The sequence below is a fragment of the Ovis canadensis genome, chromosome 3, assembly GCF_042477335.2.
Source record: "Ovis canadensis isolate MfBH-ARS-UI-01 breed Bighorn chromosome 3, ARS-UI_OviCan_v2, whole genome shotgun sequence".
NCBI classification, from domain to species: Eukaryota; Metazoa; Chordata; class Mammalia; order Artiodactyla; family Bovidae; genus Ovis; species Ovis canadensis.
The window spans coordinates 214,211,497-214,238,414 of record NC_091247.1 but is presented as its reverse complement, the minus strand read 5'-3'; the positions used below and the strand labels follow the sequence as shown (position 1 = coordinate 214,238,414).

Genomic DNA, 26,918 nt, shown 5'->3' with positions numbered 1-26,918 from the left:
TCTTTTGTGTATAACATTGCATCACCATTATATTTGAGATTCACTCATGATGTTGCTTGTAGAAGCATTTTATTAATTTTTATTACTGTAGAGTATGTCTTTGAATGATCACACGACCATGAATTGATCCATTCCACAATAGATAGTAGAGATTTGAATTGTTTCCTATTCTTGACAATTAAAAAAATGATGCTACAACTTACCATTGACAATGACTTTGGGTGCAAACATGCTATCTTGTGTATTTAACCTATGGTCTTTCATTTTCATTTTCTTAATGGTATGGTGTCCTTTGATGAGCCAATCTCTTAATCTTAAGAAATTCCTGCTTACTAACTTCTTCCTTAACGTTTAATGCTTCTTATATACTTTAAAAATAACTTTGTCTACTCTAAGACCATAAAAACACTCTCCAAGAGTGTCTCATAGAAGTTTAATTATTTTTCTCTTGCATAGAATTGTGCATCCCTTCTGCAACTGATATCCATGTAAGTTAAGATCAAGTTTCATATGACATCGAACTGACTCAGAATCTTTTTCTGAAAAGACTCTTTTCCCCACTGCAGTGCCACCTTTATCATAGAAGAGCATATGTCTGAGTCTTTTTTAAGACTCTCTCTTCTATTCCATTGTATCATTTCTCTATCTTCTCACCAATACTGCATTTTCTTAATTATTGTAACTTTATAGTAAGTCTGGATAATTTTAATGTATAAGAGTTACTTTATATTATTAACTCTTCCACTTTTGTTGCTTTTTTGGTCAACTGTGTTGGTCATTCTGGTTCTTTTGTATTTTATTCCAATTTTGGAATCAGATTTTCATTTAAAAAACATATGTATTTATTTGACAGTGTTGGGCATTAGTTGCAGTGTATGGATCTTCATTATATCTTGTGAGATCTTCTGTTATGACACATGGACTGCCCAGTTGTGAGGCTCTTGTGAGATTCTCTGTGGCATGTGGGGTCTTAGTTCTCACACCAAGGATCGAACCTGAGTCCTCTGCATTGCATGGTTGAGTCTCAATCACTGGTCCAGGAGAGACATTCCTCATCTTGTCATTTTTCATCAAAAAAAAAAAAAGCATAAATGTATTTTGTTTGAGATTAGAGTTAATCTACACAGAAATTTGAGGTGGTTGACTGATGATGTTGAATCTTCCAATTCATTGGCATTATATATATCTATCCCTCCATTCAATTAGGTGTCCAATTTCTCTCACAGGTTTTGCTCATCTTCTGCTAGGTTTTTCTCCTAGGCATTTTATGTTTTTGATATTATAAGTATTACTTTTAGTGGAAATGTCCTAGGAATGATTTATCTCTGACTTGTTTTTACTTTTCCTTTTTTTAAATCTTAATGTAATTTAAGACTTACAGTAAAGGTGTAAGAATGATATACGAATCCAGAAGACCTTTAGTTGGATTTCCCAATGTTAGTATTCTGCTTTATTCTCTCCTCCCAACCGACATCTCTCTCTGTCTCTGTTTCTGTCTTTTGTTCTCCGTCCCCCTCCCACCACATTTCTCCATGAATATGTAAAATCTTTCTGAATTAGGTTGCAGACATGATGTCTCTTTACCCCTAAAATACTTCAAGGGATTTCCTTATGTAACCACACTTCAGTCAAGTCATCAGACGACTTCAGCTCCAGATGACATCTAAGTGTACCCGCACGAAAGACTCTAAGGCAGAACTGCCAAGTGGGATCTTTCCCAAATTACTTACCCAGGAAGTCTTAAGCAAAATGAAGTATTTTTTTTTTTTTGCTTAAATGGCTAAGTTTTACAGGAAATTTTATTATACAGCAATATAACCAGGACACGCTTCCCTCGTGGCTCAGTAGTAAAGAACACACCTGCCAAGTCAGGAAATAGATGTTCCACCCCTGGGTCTTGAAGATTCCCTGGAGAAAGAAATGGAAACCCACTGCAATATTCTTGCCTGAAAATTCCCATGGACGAGGAGCCTGGTAGACTACATTCCATATGATCCTTAAAAGTATCAGACATGATTGAGTGACTAAACAACAGCAACAACAACCAGGACACTTATTACATGACCTCTTATTTAGAGACCCATGCATCTCTAAATAGAAGACTATTTGTCCTCTGATCTTCTGTTTACTGTTTCTACCTTATGCCAAGCTAATGTGTTGAAACGCTTACCCTTTATTTCTTAATAGTGGCTGTTAAGTTTTTCAGCTCTATCTGTTGTTATTTTGTCAATTTCTTTTGTCAGTTAATTCCAGGAGGCTATTTAAATTCTCCATCAGATAACTCTAGTAGCTGAATAACTTAGGAAATTCTTTCTAATGTCTATTTCCTCCTGGTTCTCTATGAGATTTCTTTTATATGTGTATTGTTTTTAGTGACAAACACTGTAGATGAAAAAGTGGTAGAATCCCTTTGGGAAAGATTTTATTTTACTTTTCCTGTTTATGGATAGATTAAGAGACAAAAGGGCTTATTAAACTTATTCTTAGTGCAGTGGTTGCCTGAAACCAATTGTGGCATAGTCAGAAGCAGAACTCTCCCTAGAGAAGGTGAGCCCTAAGATTATGATAACCTTACTGTTACATTGTTTATCTCAGACTTCATCACTAGGTCATTATTTAGCTTATTTCAATTTCCTGTTCTTCAATCCACCAACCCTCTGATCATTGCTGTTTCTACAGGAAACCAGACCCAGGTGCTGCCCCAGTGCAACGACTCCATGTCTGAACGAGCAGGCTCTGTAATCTCAGAAGAGAGCGCCCCCTACTGCTCAGGTGAGGGTCCCACAGGACAGAAGAACATTTTCCCCGCCCCCGCCGCGGTCAACGCCCCATTGTCCCATTTCTCTCTCCTCAGATAGCAGACAGCTCCGCCTGGTGGACGGGGACAGTCCCTGTGCCGGGAGAGTGGAGATTCTTGACCAGGGCTCCTGGGGCACCATCTGTGATGACGGCTGGGACCTGGATGATGCCCGCGTGGTGTGCAGGCAGCTGGGCTGTGGAGAAGCCCTCAATGCCACAGGGTCTGCTCACTTCGGGGCAGGATCAGGGCCCATCTGGCTGAACGACTTGAACTGCACAGGAAATGAGTCTCACGTGTGGAAGTGCCCTTCCCGGGGCTGGAGGCGGCACGACTGCAGACACAAGGAGGACGCGGGGGTCATCTGCTCAGGTCTGTGCTGCACACTGTCCACAGGCTGGGGGAGGGGTGGGGCCCTGGAGGAAGGGGTCTGAGCCCTGAGGGAGAGATGCTGAAAGGACCAGAGAAGGAGGCTTCCTCCCGTGGATCTGGTCTTTCCAGCAGACGTGAAGACTAGGTGCTTTCACATCCTCCTGAAGCAGCGGACCTTCTAGTCCTTTTTTTCTCAGCAGAGTTTCCTGGCAGAGCCGTTTCTTAGAATTTCCAGTTGAAAGTAGGATTCACCTTGCCTTACATATGGGACAAAAATCTTAAGTCCATCGTACTAGTTTCTGTTTGCTTCTGTAACAAATTACCACACAATAGTTTAAAACAACATATATTTATTGCCTTAGAGTTCTGTAGGGTCGATGTTCAACAGGATCTCCCTGTTGGAATTAAGATTTCAGTAGGGCCACATCACTTCTGAGTCTTTGGTGAAGAATCCCGTTTTTTATATCAAGTTTCTTTTCAAACGATTTGCGTTCCTTGGCTCATAGCCTCCCTTCATCCATCATCAGACCAGCAACACTGCACATCTCTAACCATTATCCAGAGTCACACCTCCCTAGAGCCAGAGCCAGAAAAGAGTGCTTCTGTTGGTTTGGCCAAAAGGTTCCTTCTTCTTTTTTTCCTGTAAGATGGTCTAGTAACACTTAGTTGTCTTTCACTTCATTTGAAACAATTTTGTTAGACTGTTTTGTGGCAGCTAGCATATCAACATGCATCTTTTCAAAAAAAATCAAAATTGGTGAATTTTTGAATAGCCATTTTAATACTGAAAATGGAAGGGAAAAAAGCAACATTTTCAGCATATCATGCTTTATTATTTCAAGAAAAGTTAGAAACACAACTGAAATGCAAAACGAATTTGTAGAGTGTATGGAAGTGAGGTGACTGATCACAATCAAAAGTGATTTATGAAGTTTTGTGTTGGAGATTTCTCATTGAACAGTACTGTACAGTAGGGTAGACCAGTTGAAGTTGATAGCAATCTAATTGAGATATTACTTGAAGACAATCAATGTTAAACCATGCAAGAGATAGACAACATACTCAAAATATCCAAATCAAGCATTGAAAGTCATTTGTACCAGCTTGGTTATAGTAATTGCTTTGATGTTTGGGTTTCACATAGGTGAAAAAAAACCTTCATGGCAGTATTTCTACATAAGATTCTCTACTTAAACATAATGAAAACGTTTTGCTTTTAAAACAATTTGTGATGGGTGATGAAAAGTGGATCAGTTCAGTTCAGTTCAGTCACTCAGTTGTGTCCAACTTTTTGTGACCCCATGAATCGCAGCAGGCCAGGCTTCCCTGTCCATCACCAACTCCCAGAGTTCACTCAGACTCATGTCCATCAAGTCAGTGATGCCATCCAGTCATCTCATCCTCTGTCGTCCCCTTTTCCTCCTGCCCCCAATTCCTCCCAGCATCAGGGTCTTTTCCAATGAGTCAACTCTTCGCATGAGGTGGCCAAAGTACTGGAGTTTCAGCTTTAGCATCATTCCTTCCAAAGAAATCCCAGGGTTGATCTCCTTCAGAATGGACTGGTTGTATCTCCTTGCAGTCCAAGGGACTCTCAAGAGTCTTCTCGAATACCACTGTTCAAAAGCATCAGTTCTTCGGCACTCAGCCTTCTTCACAGTCCAACTCTCACATCCATACATGACCACTGGATAAACCATAGCCTTGACTAGACGGACCTTAGTCGACAAAATAATGTCTCTGCTTTTGAATATGCTATCTAGGTTGGTCATAACTTTTCTTTCAAGGAGTAAGTGTCTTTTAATTTCATGGCTGCAATCACTATCTGCAGTGATTTTGGAGCCCCCCAAAATAAAGTCTGACACTGTTTCCACTGTTTCCCCTTCTATTTCCCATGAAGTGATGGGACCGGATGCCACTGCACAATAATGTAGAATGGAAGAGATTGTGGCACAAGTAAAATGAACCACCACCAACCACACCAAAGGCCAGTCTTCTTCCAAAGAAGGTGATGATGTATATGTTGTGGTATTGGAAAGGAATCCTCTATTAAGAGAGTACATTCCAGAAAACCAAATGATAATTCTAACAAGTACTGTTCACCATTAGATCAACTGAAAGCAGCACTTAATGAAAAACATTCAGAATTAATCCAACAAAAATGCATAATCTTCCATCAGGATAATACAAGACCACATACACCTTTGTAGGCCAGGCAAAAACTGCCACAGTTTGGCTAGTTCTGATTCATTAACTGCATTTACCAGACTTTGCAGTTTCAGCTTTCCATTCATTTAAATCTTTACAAAATTCTCTTAATGGAAAAAATTTAAATTCCCTGGAAAACTATAAAACACACTTGGAATACTTCTTTGCTTGGAAAGATAAAGTTTTGGAAAGAGGGAATTATGAAGTTGCCTGAAAACGGCAGAAGGTAGTGGAACAAAATGATGAATATGCTGTTCAATAAAGTTCTTGGTGAACATGAAAAATGTCTTTTATTTTGACTTAAAAACCAAAGGAACTTTCTGGCCAACCCAACAGAATGTGATTAGACTGGGTTCACACAGTTAATCCACAATAGTCCAGCTTAACTTCACCATCCCGAGATTCTTAACCTTAATCACATCTGTGAGATCCCTTTTGCCAGGTAAAGTAACACATTCATGGTTCCAGGGATTTGGATGAGACCTCTGAGGGTTCATTATTCTGCCACCTCCCCAATATCATATCACATCCCTTTCACGCTGTCTTAGAGGTTTTGTCAGGAAGCAGAATTCAGCTCCCCTCCCTAAAGGTACCCAAGTTGCTCTTCCTCTCTGTTCATATGCACTACATCATGGTGGTAGAAATGTTTAAAAATATAGACACAAATGGACAAAGTCAGGTAAAAGGGAGACAACTTTCAGTCTTATCACTTAATGGGTACCTCCTCAGCTAGTTCAGGGATGAATGGGCACTGTTTCTGGGAGAGAGGGAAACCCAGAGCACTGAGTGAAGTTCTCACCAGTCCTGATTCCTCCCTTTCGATCTTAGAGTTCCTGGCCCTCAGGATGGTGAGCGAGGACCAGCAGTGTGCTGGGTGGCTGGAAGTTTTCTACAATGGGACCTGGGGCAGTGTCTGCCGAAGCCCCATGGAAGACATCACTGTGTCCATCATCTGCAGTCAGCTTGGCTGTGGGGACAGTGGAAGTCTCAACTCTTCTGTTGCTCTTAGAGAAGGTTTTAGACCTCGGTGGGTAGATGGAATCCGGTGTCGGAACACGGATACTTCTCTCTGGCAGTGTCCATCTGACCATTGGAATTATACTTCATGTTCTCCAAAGGAGGAAGCCTACATCTCATGTGCAGGTGAATTACTGTCTGTTTCTGTGTCTGTCTTAAACCCATAGAATGATAATAGTGAGATTTTATATTTTCATATTTAAGTAATTAATTTAGGTCTACAAAATGAAGTTAAGACCAGTACAGTTAAGTCAATCAATGGTGTCTGACCCCTTGCAACTCATTGGACTGAAGCTCGCCAGGCTTCCCTGTCCATCACCAACTTCTGGAGCACACTCAAACTCATGTCCATTGTGTCAGTGATGCCGTCCAGTCAGCTCATCCTCTGTCATCCTCTTCTGTTCCAGCCTTCAATCTTTCCCAGCATCAGGGTTTTTTCTAATGAATCAGTTCTTCACATCAGGTAGCCAAAGTATTTGAGTTTCAGCTTCAGCATCTGTCCTCCCAATGAATATTCAGGACTCATTTCCTTTAGGATGGACAGATTGGATCTCCTTGCTATTCAAGGGACTCTCAAGAGTCTTCTCCGAAATTTAAAAAAAAAAAAGAGTTTTCTCCAACACCATAGTTCAAAAGCATCAATTCTTTGCCACTCAGCTTTCTTTACATTCCAACTCTCACATCCATACATGAATACTGGGAAAACCATAGCTTTGACTAGATGGACTTTTGTTGGTAAAGTAATGTCTCTGCTTTTAATATGCTTTCTAGGTTGGTCATAGCTTTTCTTCCAAGGAGCAAGCAACTTTTAACTTCATGGCTGCAGTCACCAAATGCAATGATTTTGGAGCCCAGAAAAATAAAGATTGTCACTGTTTCCATTGTTTCCCCATCTATTTGCCATGAAGTGATGGGACCAGATGCCATGATCTTAGTTTTCTGAATGCTGAGTTTTAAGCCAACTTTTTCACTCTCCTCTTTCACTTTCAAGAGGCTCTTTAGTTCGTCTTTGCTTTCTGCCATAAGTGTGGTGTCATCTGTGTATCTAAGGTTATTGATATTTTCCCGGCAATCTTGATTCCAGCTTGTGCTTCTTCCTGCCTGGCATTTCACATTATGTACTCTGCATATAAGTTAAATAAGCAGGGTGACAATATACAGCTTTGATGTACTCCTTTCCCAATTTGGAACCAGTCTGTTGTTCCATGTCCAGTTCTAACTGTTGCTTCCTCACCTGCATACAGATTTCTCAGGAGGCAAGTTAGGTGGTATGATATTCCCATCTCTTTCAGAATTTCCTACAATTTGTTGTGATCCACACAGTCAAAGGCTTTGGCATAGACAATAAAGCAAAAGTAGATATTTTTTCTGGAACTCTCTTGCTTTTTCGATGATCCAGTGGATGTTGAATATTTGATCTCTGGTTCCTCTGCCTTTTCTAAATCCAGCTTGAACATCTGGAAGTACCCGGTTCATGTACTGTTCAAGCCTGGACTGAAAAATTTTGTGCATTACTTTGCTAGGGTGTGAGATGAGTGCAATTCTTTGGCAATGCCTTTTCCTTTTCTTTGGGATTGGAATGCTGACTGATCTTTTCCAGTCCTGTGGTCACTGCTGAGTTTTCCAAATTTGCTGCATATTGAGTGCAGCACTTTCACAGCATCATCTTTTAGGATTTGAAATAGGTCAAGTGGAATTTCATCATCTCCACTAGCTTTGTTCATAGTGATGCTTCCTAAGGCCCACTTTGCATTCCAAGAAGTCTGGTTCTAGGTGAGTGATCACACCGTAGTGGTTTCTGGGTCATGAAGGTCTTTTCTGTATAGTTTTTCTGTGTATTCTTGCCAGCTCTTCTTAATATCTTCTGCTTCTGTTAAGTCCAGTGCTTTCTCTTGGCAGATGGTCGACACTAAAATCAGACTGATAATATTCTTTGCAGCCAAAGATGGAGAAGCTCTATACAGTCAGCAAAAACAAGACCAGGAGCTGACTGTGGCTCAGATCATGAATTCCTTATTGCCAAATTCAGACTTAAATTGAAGAAAGTGGAGAAAACTACTAGACCATTCATGTATGACCTAAATCAAATCCCTTATGACTATACAGTTGAAGTAAGAAATAGATTTAAGGGGCTAGATCTGAAAGAGAGAGTGCCTGAGGAACTATGGACAGAGGTTTGTGACATCGTACAGGAGACAGGAATCAAGACCATCCCCAAGAAAGAGAAATGCAAAATGTCAAAATGGCTCTCTGGAGAGGCCTAACAAATAGCTGTGAAAAGAAGGGAAGTGAAAAGCAAAGGAGAAAGGTAAGATATACCCGTTTGATTGCAGAGTTCCAAAGAATAGCAAGGAGAGATAAGAAAGCCTTCCTCAGAGATCAATGCAAAGAAATAGAGGAAAACAACAGAATGGGAAAGCCTAGAGATCTCTTCAAGAAAATTAAAGATACCAAGGGAAGATTTCATGCAAAGATGGGCTCAATAAAGGACAGAAATGGTGTGGACCTAACAGAAGCAGAAGATATTAAGAAGAGGTGTCAAGAATACACAAAGTTCAGTTCAATTCAGTCGCTCAGTCGTGTCCGACTCTTTGCGACCCCATGAATTGCAGCACTCCAGGCCTCCCTGTCCATCGCCAACTCCCAGAGTTCACTTAAACTCACGTCCATTGAGTCAGTGATGCCATCCAGCCATCTCATCCTCGGTCGTCCCTTTCTTCTCCTGCCCCCAATCCCTCCCAGCATCAGGGTCTTTTCCAATGAGTCAACACTTCGCATGAGGTGGCCAAAGTACTGGAGTTTCAGCTTTAGCATCATTCCCTCCAAAGAAATCCCAGGGTTGATCTCCTTCAGAGTGGAGTGGTTGGATCTCCTTGCAGTCCAAGGGACTCTCAAGAGTCTTCTCCAACACCACAGTTCAAAAGCATCAATTCTTTGGCTCTCAGCCTTCTTCACAGTCCAACTCTCACATCCATACATGACCACTGGATAAACCATAGCCTTGACTAGATGGACCTTAGTCGGCAAAGTAATGTCTCTGCTTTTGAATATGCTATCTAGGTTGGTCATAACTTTTCTTCCAAGGAGTAAGCGCCTTTTAATTTTATGGCTGCAATCACCATCTGCAGTGATTTTGGAGCCCCCAAAAATAAAGTCTGACACTGTTTCCACTGTTTCCCCCATCTATTTCCCATGAAGTGATGGGACCAGATGCCATGATCTTCGTTTTCTGAATGTTGAGCTTTAAGCCAACATTTTCACTCTCCTCATTTACTCTCATCAAGAGGCTTTTTATTTCCTCTTCACTTTCTGCCATAAGGGTGGTGTCATCTGCTTATCTGAGGTTATTGATATTTCTCCCAGCAATCTTGATTCCAGCTTGTGTTTCTTCCAGTCCAGTGTTTCTCATGATGTACTCTGCATTGAAGTTAAATAAGCAGGGTGACAATATACAGCCTTGACATACTCCTTTTCCTATTTGGAAACAGTCTGTTGTTCCATGTCCAGTTCTAGCTGTTTGTTCCTGGCCTGCATACAGATTTCTCCAGAGGCAGGTCAGGTGGTCTGGTATTCCCATCTCTTTCAGAATTTTCCACAGTTTATTGTGATCCACACAGTCAAAGGCTTTGGCATAGTCAGTAAAGCAGAAATAGATGTTTTTCTGGAACTCTCTTGCTTTTTCGATGATCCAGCAGATGTTGGCAATTTGATCTCTGGTTCCTCTGCCTTTTCTAAAACCAGCTTGAACATCAGGAAGTTCATGGTACACGTATTGCTGAAGCCTGGCTTGGAGAATTTTGAGCATTACTTTACTAGCGTGTGAGATGAGTGCAATTGTGCGGTAGTTTGAGCATTCTTTGGCATTGCCCTTCTTTGGGATTGGAATGAAAACTGCCCTTTTCCAGTCCTGTGGCCACAGCTGAGAAAGAACTATGCAAAAAAGATCTTCATGACCCAGATAATCACCATAGTGTGATCACTCACCTTGAGCCAGACATCCTAAAATGTGAAGTCAAGTGTGCCTTAGGAAACATCACTACTAAAAAAGCTAGTGGAGGTGACGGAATTCCGGTTGAGCTATTTCAAATTCTAAAAGATGATCTGTTAAAGTGCTGAAGTCAATATGTCAGCAAATTTGGAAATCTCAGCAGTGGCCACAGGACTGGAAAAGGTCTGTTTTTATTCCAAACCCAAAGAAAGGCAATGCCAAAGATTGCTCAAACTACTGCACAATTACACTTATCTCACACACTAGTAAACTAATGCTTAAAATTCTCCAAGTCAGGCTTCAGCAATATATGAACCGTGGACTTCCAGATGTTCAAGCTGGAGATTGGAAAGGCAGGGGAAGCAGAAATCAAATTTCCAGCATCTGCTGGATCATGGAAAAAGCAAGACAGTTCCAGAAAAACATCTATTTCTTCTTTATTGACTATGCCAAAGCCTTTGACTGTGTGGATCACAATAAACTGTGGAAAATCCTGAAAGAGATGGGAATACCAGACCACTTGACCCGCCTCTTAAGAAATCTGTATGCAGGTCAGGAAGCAACAGTTAGAACTGGACATGGAACAACAGACTGGTTCAAATTGAGAAAGGAGTATGTCAAGTCTGCATGTTGTCACCCTGCTTATTTAACTTCTATGCAGAGTACATCATGAGAAATGCTGGGCTGGAAGAAGCACAAACTGGAATCAAGATTGCTGGGAGAAATATCAATAACCTCAGATATGCAGATGACACCACTCTTGCAGCAGAAAATGAAGAAGAACTAAAGAGCCTCTTGATGAAAGTGAAAGAGGAGAGTGAAAAATTTGGCTTAAAGCTCAACATTCAGAAAATGAAGATCATGGCATATGGTCCCTTCACTTCATGGGAAATGGATGGGGAAACAGTGGAAACAGTGGCTGACTTTATTTTTCTGAGCTCTAAAATCACTGCAGATGGTGATCGCAGACATGAAATTAAAAGACGCTTACTGCTTTTGAACTGTGATGTTGGAGAAGACTCTTGAGAGTCCCTTAAGCTGCAAGGAGACCCAACCAGTCCACCCTAAAGGAGATCAGTCCTGGGTGTTCATTGGTAGGACTAATATTGAAGCTGAAACTCCAATAGTTTGGTTATCTGATGTGAAGAGCTGCTAACTCATTTGAAAAGGCCCTGATGCTGAATGATTGAGGGCAGGAGGAGACGGGGACGATAGAGGATGGGATGGTTTGATGGCTTCACCTACTCAATGGACATGGGTTTGGGTAGACTCCGGGAGTTGGTTATGGACTGGGAGGCCTGATATGCTGTGGTTCATGGGGTTGCAAAGAGTCAGACATGGCTGAGTGACTGAACTGACTGACTGATAGGTCTATACCATTTCTGTCTTTTATTGTGCTCACTTTTGCATGAAATATTCCCTTAGTGTCTCTAATTTTTTTTGAAGAAATATCTAGTCTTTCCCATTATATTGTTTTCCTCTATTTCTTTGCACTGATCACTGAGGAAGACTTTCTTATCTCTCCTTGCTATTCTTTAGAACTCTTCATTTAAATAGGTATATCTTTCCTTTGCTCCTTTGCTTTTCATTTCTCTTCTTTTCACAGCTGTTTGTAAGGCCTCCTCAGACAGTCATTTTGCTTTTTTGCATTCCTTTTTCTTGGGGATGGACTTGATCATTGCCTCCTGTACAATGTCACAAACTTCCATCCATAGTTCATCAGGCACTCTATCAGATCTAATCCCTTGAATCTATTTGCCATTTCTACTTTATGATCATAAGGGATTTGATTTAGGCCATACCTGAATTGTCTAGTCATTTTCCCTACTGGGACTGAGCCAGGACTGTGTCTGAGTGTCTCCTGTGGAGGTGCAGGTCAGCAGTGCCCTGCTGCAGTGGCTCTGGGTGCAGCAGACCTGGGTATGGCATAAGCCGTCTTGGAGGAGGTCACCATTACCCTACCATAGAACCACCAGAAATTACACAGGGCTGGGGAAACAGACTCTTGGAGGGCACAAACAAAACCTGTGTGCACCAGGATCCAGGAGAAAGGAGCAGTGACCCCACAACAGACTGATTCAGACATGCCCACGTGTGTCCAGGAATGTTCAGCAGAGGTGTGGGTTGGAAGTGACCTGCTTCAAGGTCAGAGGCGCTGAGTACAGCAGTGGGTGCAGGGGACCTTTTGAAGGAGGTCACCATTATCTTCATGACCTCTATCATAGTTTGGCCTCAGGTGAAGCCACAGGAAGGAAACAGCCCCACCCATCAACAGCAAATTGGATGAAAGATTTACTGAACATGGCCCCACCCATCAGAACAAGACCCAGTTTCCCCCTCAGTCAGTCTCTCCCATCAGGAAGCTACCATTAGCCTCTTATCCCTATCCATCAGAGAACAGAAACAGGATGAAAACTATAATCAAAGAAAACTAACCAAACCAATCACGTGGACCAGAGCCTTGTCTAGCTGCGGGGGACGACCCGTGAAGGGTTAAGTCTTGGGAGCTCCCTGGCAGGTATGCCGGGCCCTAGGACACGTGCCTAAGCTCCCTGTCCCGCCACCCTCAAGAGTTTTTATAACCCTTAAGGCTCCAAGATGTTTGGTTTCGGCAACATTTCATAGAAGATAGATTATCTTATTGTGTATATTTCATAGAAGATAGATATTCTGATTGTGTTCTGTATACAATGGTAAGGGTCTGGTGATTGTATCCTGAGATTAAAAAACAACCTTGTGAGTGCCTTAAGTCACGTACTTTACCCTATATATACCGCAGCACAATAAAGCAAGGTATCAGCCATTTGGGGCTGATCCTCTCAACCCCATCTTTTGTCTCTCTGATTTTCTTAGCGGGGACGCTCCGTTCTCTCCCTGTGCAGGTGCGACTCTTGCTTGTGCTGGCCGCGGCAGGTGGCGCCCAACGTGGGGCTCGAGCTCGACAGTTCTCCTCGCCACTACTCTTATTAATTGAAAAGAGTGAGTATATGAGTAAACAAGTGAATTAAATTGAGGAGGAGTAGTAAGGTATACAGTTGAGAGTATAAATATGGGACAGACGCATAGTCGCCAGTTGTTTGTGCATATGTTATCTGTAATGTTAAAACATAGGGGAATTACTGTTTCTAAACCTAAATTAATCAATTTTCTTTCATTCATCGAGGAAGTTTGCCCTTGGTTCCCCAGAGAAGGTACAGTAAATTTAGAGACATGGAAGAAGGTAGGGGAACAAATTCGGACTCATTATACGTTACATGGCCCTGAAAAAATCCCTGTCGAAACCTTATCCTTTTGGACACTAATTCGTGACTGCCTGGACTTTGATAGTGATGAATTAAAACGTTTAGGAAATTTATTAAAACAGGAAGAAGATCCTCTCCATGTTCCTGATTCGGAACCCAGATATGCTGTTCCCGAGGGGGTTAAAAGCGACCCTCCGTTTTCTAACTTATTGCGTCCTTCGGATAATGATGATTCACTTTCATCCACAGATGAGGCAGAATTAGACGAAGAAGCTGCTAAATACCATCAAGAAGATTGGGGTTTTTTAGCACAAGAAAAAGGGGCGTTAACATCTAAAGATGAATTGGTTGAATGCTTTAAAAACCCCACTATTGCTTTACAGAACGCAGGAATCAAGCTTCCTAGTAACAATGCCAAATCTCCTTCTGCTCCGCCTCTTCCCCCTGCTTATGCTCCTTCTGTTGTGGCTGGTCTAGATCCCCCTCCAGGGCCCCCTCCACCGTCTGAGAACATGTCTCCGCTGCAAAAGGCATTGAGACAGGCACAGCGACTTGGTGAGGTTGTCTCTGATTTTTCTCTTGCTTTTCCTGTCTTTGAAAATAACAACCAGCGTTATTATGAATCACTGCCTTTTAAACAAAAGAGTTAAAGATTGCTTGCTCACAATACGGTCCTACCGCTCCATTCACCATTGCTATGATAGAAAATTTGGGTACTCAAGCTTTACCTCCAAATGATTGGAAGCAGACAGCTAGGGCATGTCTCTCAGGGGGAGATTATTTATTATGGAAATCTGAATTTTTTGAACAATGTGCTCGTATAGCTGATGTTAACCGACAGCAAGGTATACAGACCTCCTATGAAATGTTGATTGGTGAAGGCCCTTACCAGGCTACTGATACTCAACTTAATTTCTTACCTGGTGCATATGCACAAATATCAAATGCGGCTCGGCAGGCATGGAAAAAACTTCCTAGCTCCAGTACTAAGACAGAGGATCTTTCAAAAGTCCGGCAGGGACCTGATGAGCCTTACCAGGACTTCGTGGCACGACTTTTAGATACTATAGGTAAGATAATGTCAGATGAAAAGGCTGGGATGGTATTGGCAAAACAATTGGCTTTTGAAAACGCTAACTCTGCTTGTCAAGCTGCTTTAAGACCTTATCGAAAGAAGGGAGATCTGTCTGATTTTATTCGCATTTGTGCTGACATTGGACCCTCCTACATGCAAGGCATTGCTATGGCAGCAGCATTACAAGGAAAAAGCATAAAGGAGGTACTTTTCCAGCAGCAAGCCCGGAACAAGAAAGGACTTCAAAAGTCAGGTAATTCGGGTTGCTTTGTTTGTGGTCAGCCTGGCCATCGGGCTGCAGTGTGCCCTCAAAAACAACAAAGCCCTGTTAACACTCCTAATTTGTGCCCACGCTGTAAAAAAGGAAAGCATTGGGCGCGGGACTGCCGTTCCAAAACGGATGTTCAAGGTAATCCTTTGCCCCCGGTTTCGGGAAACTGGGTGAGGGGCCAGCCCCTGGCCCCGAAACAATGTTATGGGGCAACACTGCAGGTTCCAAAAGGACCATTGCAGACCTCTGTCGAGCCACAAGAGGCAGCGCGGGATTGGACCTCTGTGCCACCTCCTACACAGTATTAACTCCCGAGATGGGGGTCCAAACCCTTGCCACAGGAGTGTTTGGGCCTTTACCTCCAGGGACAGCTGGACTGCTTTTAGGGCGCAGCAGTGCATCTTTAAAAGGAATACTTATTCATCCTGGTGTGATTGACTCTGATTATACAGGAGAGATAAAAATATTAGCCTCCGCTCCTAACAAAATTATTGTGATCAATGCAGGACAGCGTATAGCTCAACTTCTTTTAGTTCCATTAGTCATACAAGGAAAAACAATTAACCGAGACCGTCAAGATAAAGGTTTCGGGTCCTCTGACGCCTTTTGGGTGCAAAATGTTACCGAGGCACGACCAGAACTTGAGCTACGCATTAATGGTAAGCTTTTCCGCGGAGTGCTTGATACAGGGGCCGATATTAGTGTTATTTCTGATAAATATTGGCCTACTACATGGCCAAAACAGATGGCTATTTCCACTCTCCAGGGTATTGGCCAAACTACCAATCCAGAACAAAGTTCGTCCCTTCTTACTTGGACGGATAAGGACGGACATACAGGCCAATTTAAACCTTATATTCTGCCCTATCTTCCAGTTAATCTATGGGGGCGTGATATATTAAGCAAAATGGGTGTTTATTTATATAGTCCTTCACCCACTGTGACAGATTTGATGTTAGATCAGGGCTTACTTCCAAATCAAGGTTTAGGTAAACAACATCAAGGCATCATTTTGCCCCTTGATTTAAAACCTAATCAAGATCGAAAAGGCTTGGGGTGTTTTCCCTAGGGACCTCTGATTCTCCTGTGACACATGCCGATCCTATTGATTGGAAATCTGAGGAACCGGTATGGGTCGATCAGTGGCCCCTAACACAGGAAAAACTTTCTGCCGCACAACAGCTGGTGCAGGAACAGCTGAGACTTGGGCATATTGAACCCTCTACCTCTGCTTGGAATTCCCCAATTTTTGTTATTAAAAAGAAGTCTGGGAAATGGAGATTGCTACAAGATCTTCGTAAGGTAAATGAAACAATGATGCATATGGGAGCCCTACAACCTGGGTTGCCCACTCCTTCTGCTATACCTGATAAATCCTATATCATTGTTATAGATTTAAAAGATTGTTTTTACACTATTCCTCTTGCACCTCAAGATTGTAAAAGATTTGCTTTCAGTTTACCCTCTGTTAATTTTAAAGAGCCTATGCAACGCTATCAATGGAGAGTTCTCCCGCAAGGAATGACTAATAGCCCTACGCTGTGCCAAAAATTTGTTGCTACAGCAATAGCTCCCGTTCGTCAACGTTTTCCTCAGCTATATTTGGTTCACTATATGGATGATATATTACTAGCTCATGCTGACGAACATCTATTGTATCAAGCTTTTTCGATTCTAAAACAACATTTAAGCCTTAATGGTCTTGTTATTGCTGATGAAAAAATTCAGACTCATTTTCCTTATAATTATTTGGGTTTCTCCTTATATCCTCGCGTTTATAATACCCAATTAGTAAAATTACAGACTGACCATTTAAAAACTCTAAATGACTTTCAAAAACTTTTAGGAGACATTAATTGGATACGTCCTTATTTAAAATTACCCACTTATACCTTGCAGCCATTATTTGACATCCTTAAAGGTGACTCTGATCCTGCGTCACCCCGAACACTTTCTTTAGAAGGACGAACTGCTTTACAATCAATAGAAGAAGCTATTAGACAACAACAGATTACTTATTGTGATTACCAACGATCATGGGGTTTGTATATACTTCCTACCCCCTGAGCACCCACAGGGGTACTTTATCAAGATAAACCTTTGCGATGGATATATCTATCTGCTACTCCAACTAAACATCTGCTCCCTTACTATGAACTTGTTGCAAAAATTGTAGCAAAGGGACGTCACGAGGCCATCCAATATTTTGGTATGGAACCCCCCTTCATTTGTGTTCCTTATGCTTTAGAACAACAAGATTGGCTTTTTCAATTTTCAGATAATTGGTCTATAGCTTTTGCAAATTACCCGGGACGGATTATTCATCATTACCCTTCTGATAAATTGTTACAATTTGCTAGCTCTCATGCCTTTATTTTTCCAAAAATAGTTCGCCGACAACCTATTCCCGAAGCGACACTTATATTTACAGATGGATCTTCTAATGGAACTGCAGCTTTAATCATTAACCATCAAACCTATTACGCACAAACCAGTTTTTCTTCTGCTCAAGTTGTGGAATTATTTGCAGTCCACCAAGCGTTGCTAACTGTACCTACTTCCTTCAATTTATTTACAGACAGCTCCTATGTGGTCGGTGCCTTACAGATGATTGAAACTGTTCCAATTATCGGCACCACCTCTCCTGAAGTTCTTAACTTATTTACATTAATTCAACAGGTTCTCCATTGCCGCCAACACCCCTGTTTCTTTGGACATATTCGTGCACACTCCACCCTTCCTGGTGCCCTCGTACAAGGCAATCACACTGCGGACGTTCTTACTAAACAAGTGTTTTTCCAATCAGCTATTGATGCAGCCCGAAAATCCCATGATTTACATCACCAAAATAGTCATTCTTTACGCTTGCAATTTAAAATTTCTCGTGAAGCTGCAAGGCAAATTGTTAAATCTTGCTCTACTTGTCCTCAATTCTTTGTTCTCCCTCAATATGGTGTCAACCCTCGAGGTTTACGTCCTAATCACCTCTGGCAAACAGATGTTACTCACATTCCTCAATTTGGGCGTCTTAAATATGTTCATGTCTCTATTGACACTTTTTCCAATTTTCTCATGGCTTCCCTTCACACTGGAGAATCAACACGTCACTGTATTCAACATTTGCTGTTTTGCTTTTCTACTTCAGGAATCCCACAAACCCTTAAAACAGATAATGGACCTGGTTATACTAGCCGTTCTTTTCAACGTTTTTGTCTTTCTTTCCAAATTCATCATAAAACAGGAATTCCTTATAATCCACAGGGACAAGGTATTGTGGAACGAGACCATCAACGCCTTAAACATCAATTATTAAAACAAAAAAAGGGGAATGAACTGTATAGCCCCTCACCGCATAACGCCTTAAACCATGCTCTTTATGTTTTAAATTTTTTAACTTTAGACGCAGAAGGCAATTCAGCAGCCCAGCGTTTTTGGGGAGAACGATCCTCATGCAAAAAACCACTTGTACGATGGAAGGATCCACTTACCAATCTGTGGTATGGGCCAGACCCTGTACTAATATGGGGACGAGGGCATGTTTGTGTTTTTCCACAGGATGCCAAAGCGCCGCGCTGGATTCCGGAAAGGCTGGTACGCGCGGCAGAGGAACTCCCTGACACATCAAATGCAACGCATGACACTGAGCGAGCCCACGAGTGAGCTGCCTACTCAGAGGCAAATTGAGGCGCTGATGCGATATGCTTGGAATGAGGCTCATGTACAACCTCCAGTGACACCTACTAATATACTGATCATGTTATTATTATTGTTACAGCGGATACAAAACGGGGCAGCTGCGGCTTTTTGAGCATACATTCCTGATCCGCCTATGATTCAATCCTTAGGATGGGATAAAGAAACAGTACCTGTATATGTTAATGATACAAGTCTTTTAGGAGGAAAATCAGATATTCACATTTCTCCTCAGCAAGCCAATATCTCCTTTTATGGTCTTACTACTCAATACCCTATGTGCTTTTCTTATCAATCACAGCATCCTCATTGTATACAGGTGTCAGCTGATATATCCTATCCTCGAGTGACTATTTCAGGCATTGATGAAAAAACCGGAAAGAGATCGTACCGTGACGGAACCGGACCCCTCGACATTCCGTTTTGTGACAAACATTTAAGCATCGGCATAGGAATAGACACTCCTTGGACTTTATGTCGAGCACGAATTGCATCGGTGTATAACATCAACAATGCCAATACCACCCTTTTATGGGACTGGGCACCTGGAAGAACACCTGATTTCCCCGAATATCGAGGACAGCATCCACCCATTCTCTCTGTAAACACTGCTCCTATATATCAGACAGAACTATGGAAACTTTTGGCTGCTTTTGGTCATGGCAATAGTCTATATTTACAACCCAATATTAGTGGGAGCAAATATGGTAATGTAGGAGTTACGGGGTTTCTATACCCCCGAGCTTGTGTTCCTTACCCATTCATGTTGATACAAGGCCATATGGAAATAACACTGTCATTGAATATTTATCATTTAAATTGTTCTAATTGCATACTTACTAATTGCATTAGAGGTGTAGCCAAAGGAGAACAACTTATAATAGTAAAACAACCTGCTTTTGTAATGCTACCTGTTGAAATAACTGAAGAATGGTATGATGAGACTGCTTTAGAATTGTTACAACGCATTAATACGGCTCTTAGCCGTCCTAAAAGAGGTCTGAGCCTGATTATTCTGGGTATAGTATCTTTAATCACCCTTATAGCAACTGCTGTTACTGCTTCTGTATCTTTAGCACAATCCATTCAAGCTGCTCATACTGTAGATTCCTTGTCATATAATGTTACTAAAGTAATGGGAACTCAAGAAGATATAGATAAAAAAATAGAAGATAGATTATCCGCTTTATATGATGTAGTTAGAGTTCTAGGAGAACAAGTTCAGAGCATTAATTTTCGCATGAAAATTCAATGCCATGCTAATTATAAATGGATTTGTGTTACAAAAAAGCCTTACAATACTTCTGACTTTCCGTGGGATAAGGTGAAAAAACATCTGCAAGGAATTTGGTTTAATACTAATGTTTCTTTAGATCTTTTACAATTGCACAATGAAATTCTTGACATCGAAAATTCTCCAAAAGCTACTTTGAATATAGCTGATACCGTCGATAATTTTTTACAAAATTTATTTTCTAACTTTCCTAGCCTTCATTCACTGTGGTGAAGTATAATTGCTATGGGCGCGGTTCTGACTGTTGTGCTTATCATAATTTGTTTAGCTCCTTGCCTTATTCGTAGCATTGTTAAAGAATTTCTACATATGAGAGTTTTAGTACATAAAAACATGTTGCAACACCAACATCTTATGGAGCTTTTAAAAAATAAAGAGAGGGGAGCTGCGGGGGACGACCCGTGAAGGGTTAAGTCTTGGGAGCTCCCTGGCAGGTATGCCGGGCCCTAGGACACGTGCCTAAGCTCCCTGTCCCGCCACCCTCAAGAGTTTTTATAACCCTTAAGGCTCCAAGATGTTTGGTTTCGGCAACATTTCATAGAAGATAGATTATCTTATTGTGTATATTTCATAGAAGATAGATATTCTGATTGTGTTCTGTATACAATGGTAAGGGTCTGGTGATTGTATCCTGAGATTAAAAAACAACCTTGTGAGTGCCTTAAGTCACGTACTTTACCCTATATATACCGCAGCACAATAAAGCAAGGTATCAGCCATTTGGGGCTGATCCTCTCAACCCCATCTTTTGTCTCTCTGATTTTCTTAGCGGGGACGCTCCGTTCTCTCCCTGTGCAGGTGCGACTCTTGCTTGTGCTGGCCGCGGCATCTAGCTCTATGAAACTATGAGCTATGCCATGTAGGGCCACCCAAGATTGACAGGTCATGGTAGAGAGTTCTGACATAACGAAGGGAATGGCAAACCACTTGGGTATTCTTGCCTTGAGAACACCATGAACAGTATGAAAAGGCAAAAAGGTATGACAATGAAAGACGAACTCCACAGGTTGGTAGGTGCCCAATACACTACTGGAGAAGCGTGGAGAAATAACTCCAGAAAGAATGAAGAGACAGAGCCAAAAGGAAACAACACCCAATTGTGATGTGATGGGTGATGGAAGTAAAGTTCAATGCTGTAAAGAGCCATATTGCATAGGAACCTGGAATGTTAGGTCCATGAATCAAGGCAAATTGGAAATGGTCAAACAGGAGATGGCAAGAGTGTACATTGACATTTTAGGAATCAGTGAACTAAAATGAACTGGAATGGGTGAATTCGACTCAGAAGTTAAGATGAAACTTTAATCCACATGTTCCAACACTATTTTAAAAAATTTGCAGTTGACATATAATTCACATAACAGTATTAGTATTAGTTGCAGGTGTACAACATAATGTTTATGTATTTGTATGTATCGGAAAATGTTGACTATCCTAAGTATAGTATAGCTACCAGCTTTTCTATGTTTATTTTTGACTGTGTTGTATCTTCCTTGCTGCACACAGTCTTTCTCTAGTTGTGCTGTGCAGGCTTCTCTTGTGGTGGAGCACTGGCTCCAGGGCATGAGGGCTTCAGGAGTTGCTGCACACAGGCTCAGTAGTTCTGGTTCAAGGGCTCCAGAGCACAGGCTTAGTAATTGTGGCACACAGTATTAGTTGCCCTGTGGCATGTAGGATCTTCTTGGGCCAGAGATCAAACCAGTGTCCCCTGCATTGCAAGGTGGATTCTTAACCACTGGACCACTAGGGAAACCCTTACATTTTTCTTGTGATTAGAACTTGTAAGGTGTACTTTGTTACCAACTTTCTAATATAAGATACAGTATTAACCCAGGTGATGCTAGTGGTAAAGAATCCCCTTGCCAATGCAGGAGACATAAGAGACGTGGGTTCCCTCCCTGGGTTGTGAAGATACCCACAGGAGGAAATGGCAACCCTACTCCAGTATTCTTGCCTGGGAAGTCCCATGGATAGAGAAGCCTCTCAAGCAACAGTCCATGGGTCACAAACAGATGGACAAGACTGAGCACCCACACATGCACACATTAACTGTACTCCCCATACTGTACATTACATCCTCATGACATTAACCTTAGTGCTGGAAGTATGCTGTTGTTTAGCCACCAAGTTGTGTTCAACTCTTTTCCACCCCATGGACTGTAGCTTGCCAGGCTCTTCTATCCATGAGATTTCCTGGGCAAGAATACTGGAGTGGATTGCTATTTCCTTCAGGGGATCTTCCTGACCCAGAGGCCAAACCTGCATCTACTGTATTTCTAGCAGATTCCTTACCACTGAGCCACTGGGGAAACCCAACAATGCCTACCTAATAGCAATGCTGTGTGGTAAATTAAATTTATTTTTAATATGCACTATTTATTATCACAAAACATTACCTTTAATTTATATTTGCTTTACTATTAATATCTCACTGATTAGCATGAAGCTAAAGGACTCCTATTTCATGAATTTTATTCATCTACACATTCATTCAATAAATACTTATTAAGCAACTATCATGGTGTTTAGAAAAGGTTCTCCATATACATACTAGTTGAATCTTGTTGAATGAGTGCATACAATATGTAGGCACTCTCCTAATAGAATCACAGGGTAAATAAGATATGAAAAGTCCTTCCTCTAGTGAGACTTTAATTCAAGAAGGGTTTTTTTTTTTTTTGGTGTGTATGTGTACACATTTATAGATTTCTGTATGTCTGTTTTTATATTTGTTATTAGATGCAGGGAGTGATAAACCAGTAAATATTTAAAGTTATTTTAGAAGACTTTATGATAGCTTTCATTACCATTTTTATTTTTCTCTAGAATGTTTAAAATTTTCTTTTTTATTTATCAATCAGTTCAGTCACTCAGTCGTGTCTGACTCTTTGCAACCCCATGGACTGCAGCATGCCAGGCTTCCCTGTCCATCATCAACTCCAGGAGACTGTCCAAACTCATGTCCATTGAGTCAGTGATACCATCCAACCATCTCATCCTCTGTTGTCCCCTTCTCCTCCTGCATTCAATCTTTCCCAGCATCAGGGTCTTTTCCAATGAGCCAATTCTTCCCATCAGGTGGTCAAAGTATTGGAGTTTCAGCTTCAGCATGTCTTTCCAATGAATATTCAGGACTGATTTCCTTTAGAATTGACTGGATCTCCTTGCAGTCCAAGGGACTCTTAAGAGTCTTCTCCAAACCACAGTTCAAAAGCATCAATTCTTCAGTGGTCAGCTTTCTTTATAGTCCATATCTCACATCCATACATGACTACTGGAAAAACCATAACTTTGACTAGACAGACCTTTGTCTGGCTTCCCTGGTGGCTCAGTGTTAAAGGATCTACCTTCCCGTGAAGGAGATGCCTGGTTGATTGATGGGTTGGGAAGATCCCCTGGAGAAGGAAATGGCATAACTTACTCCAGTATTCTTGCCTGTGAAATCCCATGGACAGAGAAGCCTGGCAGACTACTGTCCATACAGTCGCAAGAGAGTTGGGAACGACTTGGTGACTCAAAAACAACAATGCAGAACTCTGCAAATCAGAAGGTTAATACCAATAGGACTTGGGTAACATCATCTGTCTCACACTACTCAGTAGAGTAATATTTCCTACTTTTGCCTATTTTCAACCTTATTATTCTTATTTCTGCTATAAGATACCAGACTCAGGTGCTTGCCAGAGTGCAAAAACTCCGTGTCTCAACCAGCAGGCTCTGCAGCCTCAATGGAGACTCAGGACCCGAAGACTCCTCATCCCCACCACCCAGTCCCAGGCGCCTACGCCCCCGTCAACCCCTCATTGTCTCCCTTCTCTCTCCTCAGGCAGCAGACAGCTCCGCCTGGTGGACGGAGGCGGTCCCTGCGCCGGCAGAGTGGAGATCCTTGACCGGGGCTCTTGGGGCACCATCTGTGATGACGGCTGGGACCTGGACGATGCCCGCGTGGTGTGCAGGCAGCTGGGCTGTGGAGGAGCCCTCAGTGCCTTGCAATTTGCTGAATTAGGTCGGGGATCAGGGCCCATCTGGCTGGATGAACTGAACTGCGGAGGAAAAGAGTCCCACGTGTGGAGGTGCCCTTCCCAGGGCTGGGGGCGGCACGACTGTGGGCATGCAGAGGATGCTGGGGTCATCTGCTCAGGTACGGTCAGTGCATTGCCCATGGGCTGAGGAAGCAGAAAGTTCCAAGGAAGTTGGTGTCTGATCATGGATAGTCATAGAAGATGACTGCGTTAGGGAGGTCTAGACGTCTACCCGTCCTCCCTGAGGGCACGTTTATCTGTGAGGATGGGCTTCACTGCTTCCCTCTTGTCAGTCTCTGATACTTCTTCTCCAGTGATCTTACCTGACAGAGTTTAATCTATTATTTCCAATTATAATTGATCTTCATAATTTTTATATAATTTTTGGAAGAGTGAAAAACTTGCAAATCACCACACACACACCCCTTTGCACAGTGAACCCATAGGAGGGAGGGACAAGAATGAGGGTCCACGTCCCTGGGTGGAGTTGTTTCTGTAGTTACCCTATGACACACTATTTTGCACTAGGTCAGTAGGAGTAGAGGGAGGCACAGGGGATATCATTAAACAAATCAGAAAGCAATTTAGGCATTTATGCCAAATTTCAAGTTTCCTTTGCAAATTTAAATGTAAATATTTATAGCCATTTGGCTAGTAGGACCAGAGAACTGTGGATGAAATGCTCCGAGTCATAGCTTCTCCTTCCATTGTTATTAGAAAAGATTCTTTGTCCATGTTTTCTTTTAAGACATCAGCATGAACCAAAACTTTGAGAGAACACTTAGCTGTGCATTGACACATCAGTGGTAGAGATAATGAAATATTGATTCTGTGCTTTATAGTAAGAGATTGTATAGTTTATACCTGATGATTTCAGTGATATAAGAGGATTACGCTTGGGAGTTTATTTGATAGGAATAGAAGTAAGGGGACAAATATAATTTTTGAAGAAGCTGGAAGAGAGTTATCATAGCTAGGAGGGATGGAAGGGCAATGGGAGCTGACAAAGTCACCTGTGGGGTTCTCTGAGCAGCACTGAAGGTCCAGGTGTGGTGTGGAGGATGCTACGTGCGCCTAAGGACACAGGATGTCTGTACAGCAAGAGACCAGACAAGGATAAATCTGACGACAGTTTCATTTTGTCTTTATTGCAGTTCATTCATATAAATAAATGGCCCTCTGGAAGGGCAATTTCCCTTTCTTTGATTATCCAAGTCTCTCATAAACATTTTGGAGGGCTTTAAACTGTCTACTTGTTTTTCTCCTGCACTTCTAAAAAGATAAGGACATTGTTTTACTGTGACTTACATTCCCAACATCGGTCAAAATTCCTGAATATAACAGACTCTAAAAAGGTGCTTGTATTTGTAATAAACCACATGAAAATAGATTCTCAATATTACCCTCAAATAACATCCTCCTACTTAAATATCAGACCTCTGCAGAGGATTCAGATACAACTCCCTTGTAGCCTCTCCTCACTCTGCATTTCATTTCCCAATCAGAGGTTCTATTTCTGGGCCTCTAGGAACCCACTCTCCTTGACCTTTGCTGTACCTTGATGGAAAGGTCGCACTGATCCCCTCTGGCTTTCAGAGGGGAATGGACAACCCAAGGGTAGAGGGCAGGTCTGGTCTTCCCGGAAGATACTTGATCTTTGTGGATCTCTGAGAGGCCACATCCCTCACCCAACAAGGATATTTCCTACACCTCAGGCCACACAGTGCTCTGTTCCAGTCAAACCAGCAGGAATCCGGAGTGATGGGTGAAGAGCCAGAGGGTCCAGGGTCAGGTCAGGCTGAAGGTCAGAGGGCTGAGAGTTGGTCTGGAGGCAGATGCATCACAGCTACAGGGAGAAGAGAGGAGGCCACCTTGGTCAGAGGGAGAGAAGTAAGGATGTGATCTACATGAACAATGATGAAAACCCACCTGGTCCCTCAGGCTCTCGTGGTTCCCTGGATAAAACCAGCCCCAAAGCTATAACAGTGAGATAGTCTTTGGGACAAAGGGCCCTAAGCAGAAGCTGAGATACAGAAAATCAGGGCTCTCCCAGGCTCAGGCATAGGGGCAGAGTCCTTTCCTAACAACCTGGCCCCTGAGGTCCCTCCTATTGCTCAGGTTGATGTTTCTTTTGCAAATGGACTAAACCTGGAAAATGGGGGCCAAAAGTGTTTCAGCACTATTTATTGAACAGTCTGTCCTTTCTAATGATATAAAATATCACCTTCTTCAAATACTAAATTTCTGTGTGTGTATGTCTTTGTGTCTGCTAGATATTTATATTCTGCCCCATTCTCTCTATTGTTATATAAGAACATGGTTGGTTTTATTATTTTTAATAACTTATCCCTTCACATCATCCTTCTAGTTCATAAATTTTCTTGCAATGTTCCCACACTTATTTTTCCATTTGAAAGCAAATATAAAGTAAAAAAGAAATAATAATAATTTGTATTGGGAGACTATCCTGATGTGTATAAGCCTTTGTTCTGAATATATTTGAGTGTCTAACATGTGTCAGGCTATCTACAATAACATGTAAGCAATATTTGTTCTTCCTAAATTCATAATCTGGTGGGATTAATACAGAAACTAACAAGGTGTTGAGTAAAAATTATTTAATTAGAAAGAGTAGCCTGTGACTGAACTCCCCATCAGACCAGTTTGATCTCTTTCAGTTTTATATGCCATCCACTCCCAGTTTAATTTATCACAGATCCCACCTACATTCCACTCCTACAGAAGTTCTTCTGTGTCAGAGTCTCCTTTCCATCCATTTGTAGCTTTTACGATTGTTCTCTTTGTCTGTAGTTGGTAAAATGGGAAAGGGTAGCAGGGTTAGGTGGCCAGATGGGAGGAGCACAGTGGATAAAATCTGTCAAAAACTTGGACAAATATTTTCCTCAAGTCTGTCTATCTTTCATCCATATTGAGGTTTTTGC

General features: G+C 41.8%; 1 protein-coding gene across 1 annotated transcript in view; it reads left to right on the top strand.

Annotated features, from left to right (window-relative positions):
* Positions 1-26,918, top strand: part of LOC138437857 (antigen WC1.1-like) — a 63,348-nt gene that overhangs the window by 21,927 nt on the left and 14,503 nt on the right. The window contains exons 5-10 of the mRNA XM_069585828.1: positions 2,680-2,772; positions 2,855-3,169; positions 6,203-6,517; positions 10,382-10,397; positions 12,249-12,274; positions 23,781-24,095. Coding sequence (XP_069441929.1) covers positions 2,680-2,772; positions 2,855-3,169; positions 6,203-6,517; positions 10,382-10,397; positions 12,249-12,274; positions 23,781-24,095 — 1,080 coding nt within the window. The remainder of the gene's footprint in view (positions 1-2,679; positions 2,773-2,854; positions 3,170-6,202; positions 6,518-10,381; positions 10,398-12,248; positions 12,275-23,780; positions 24,096-26,918) is intronic.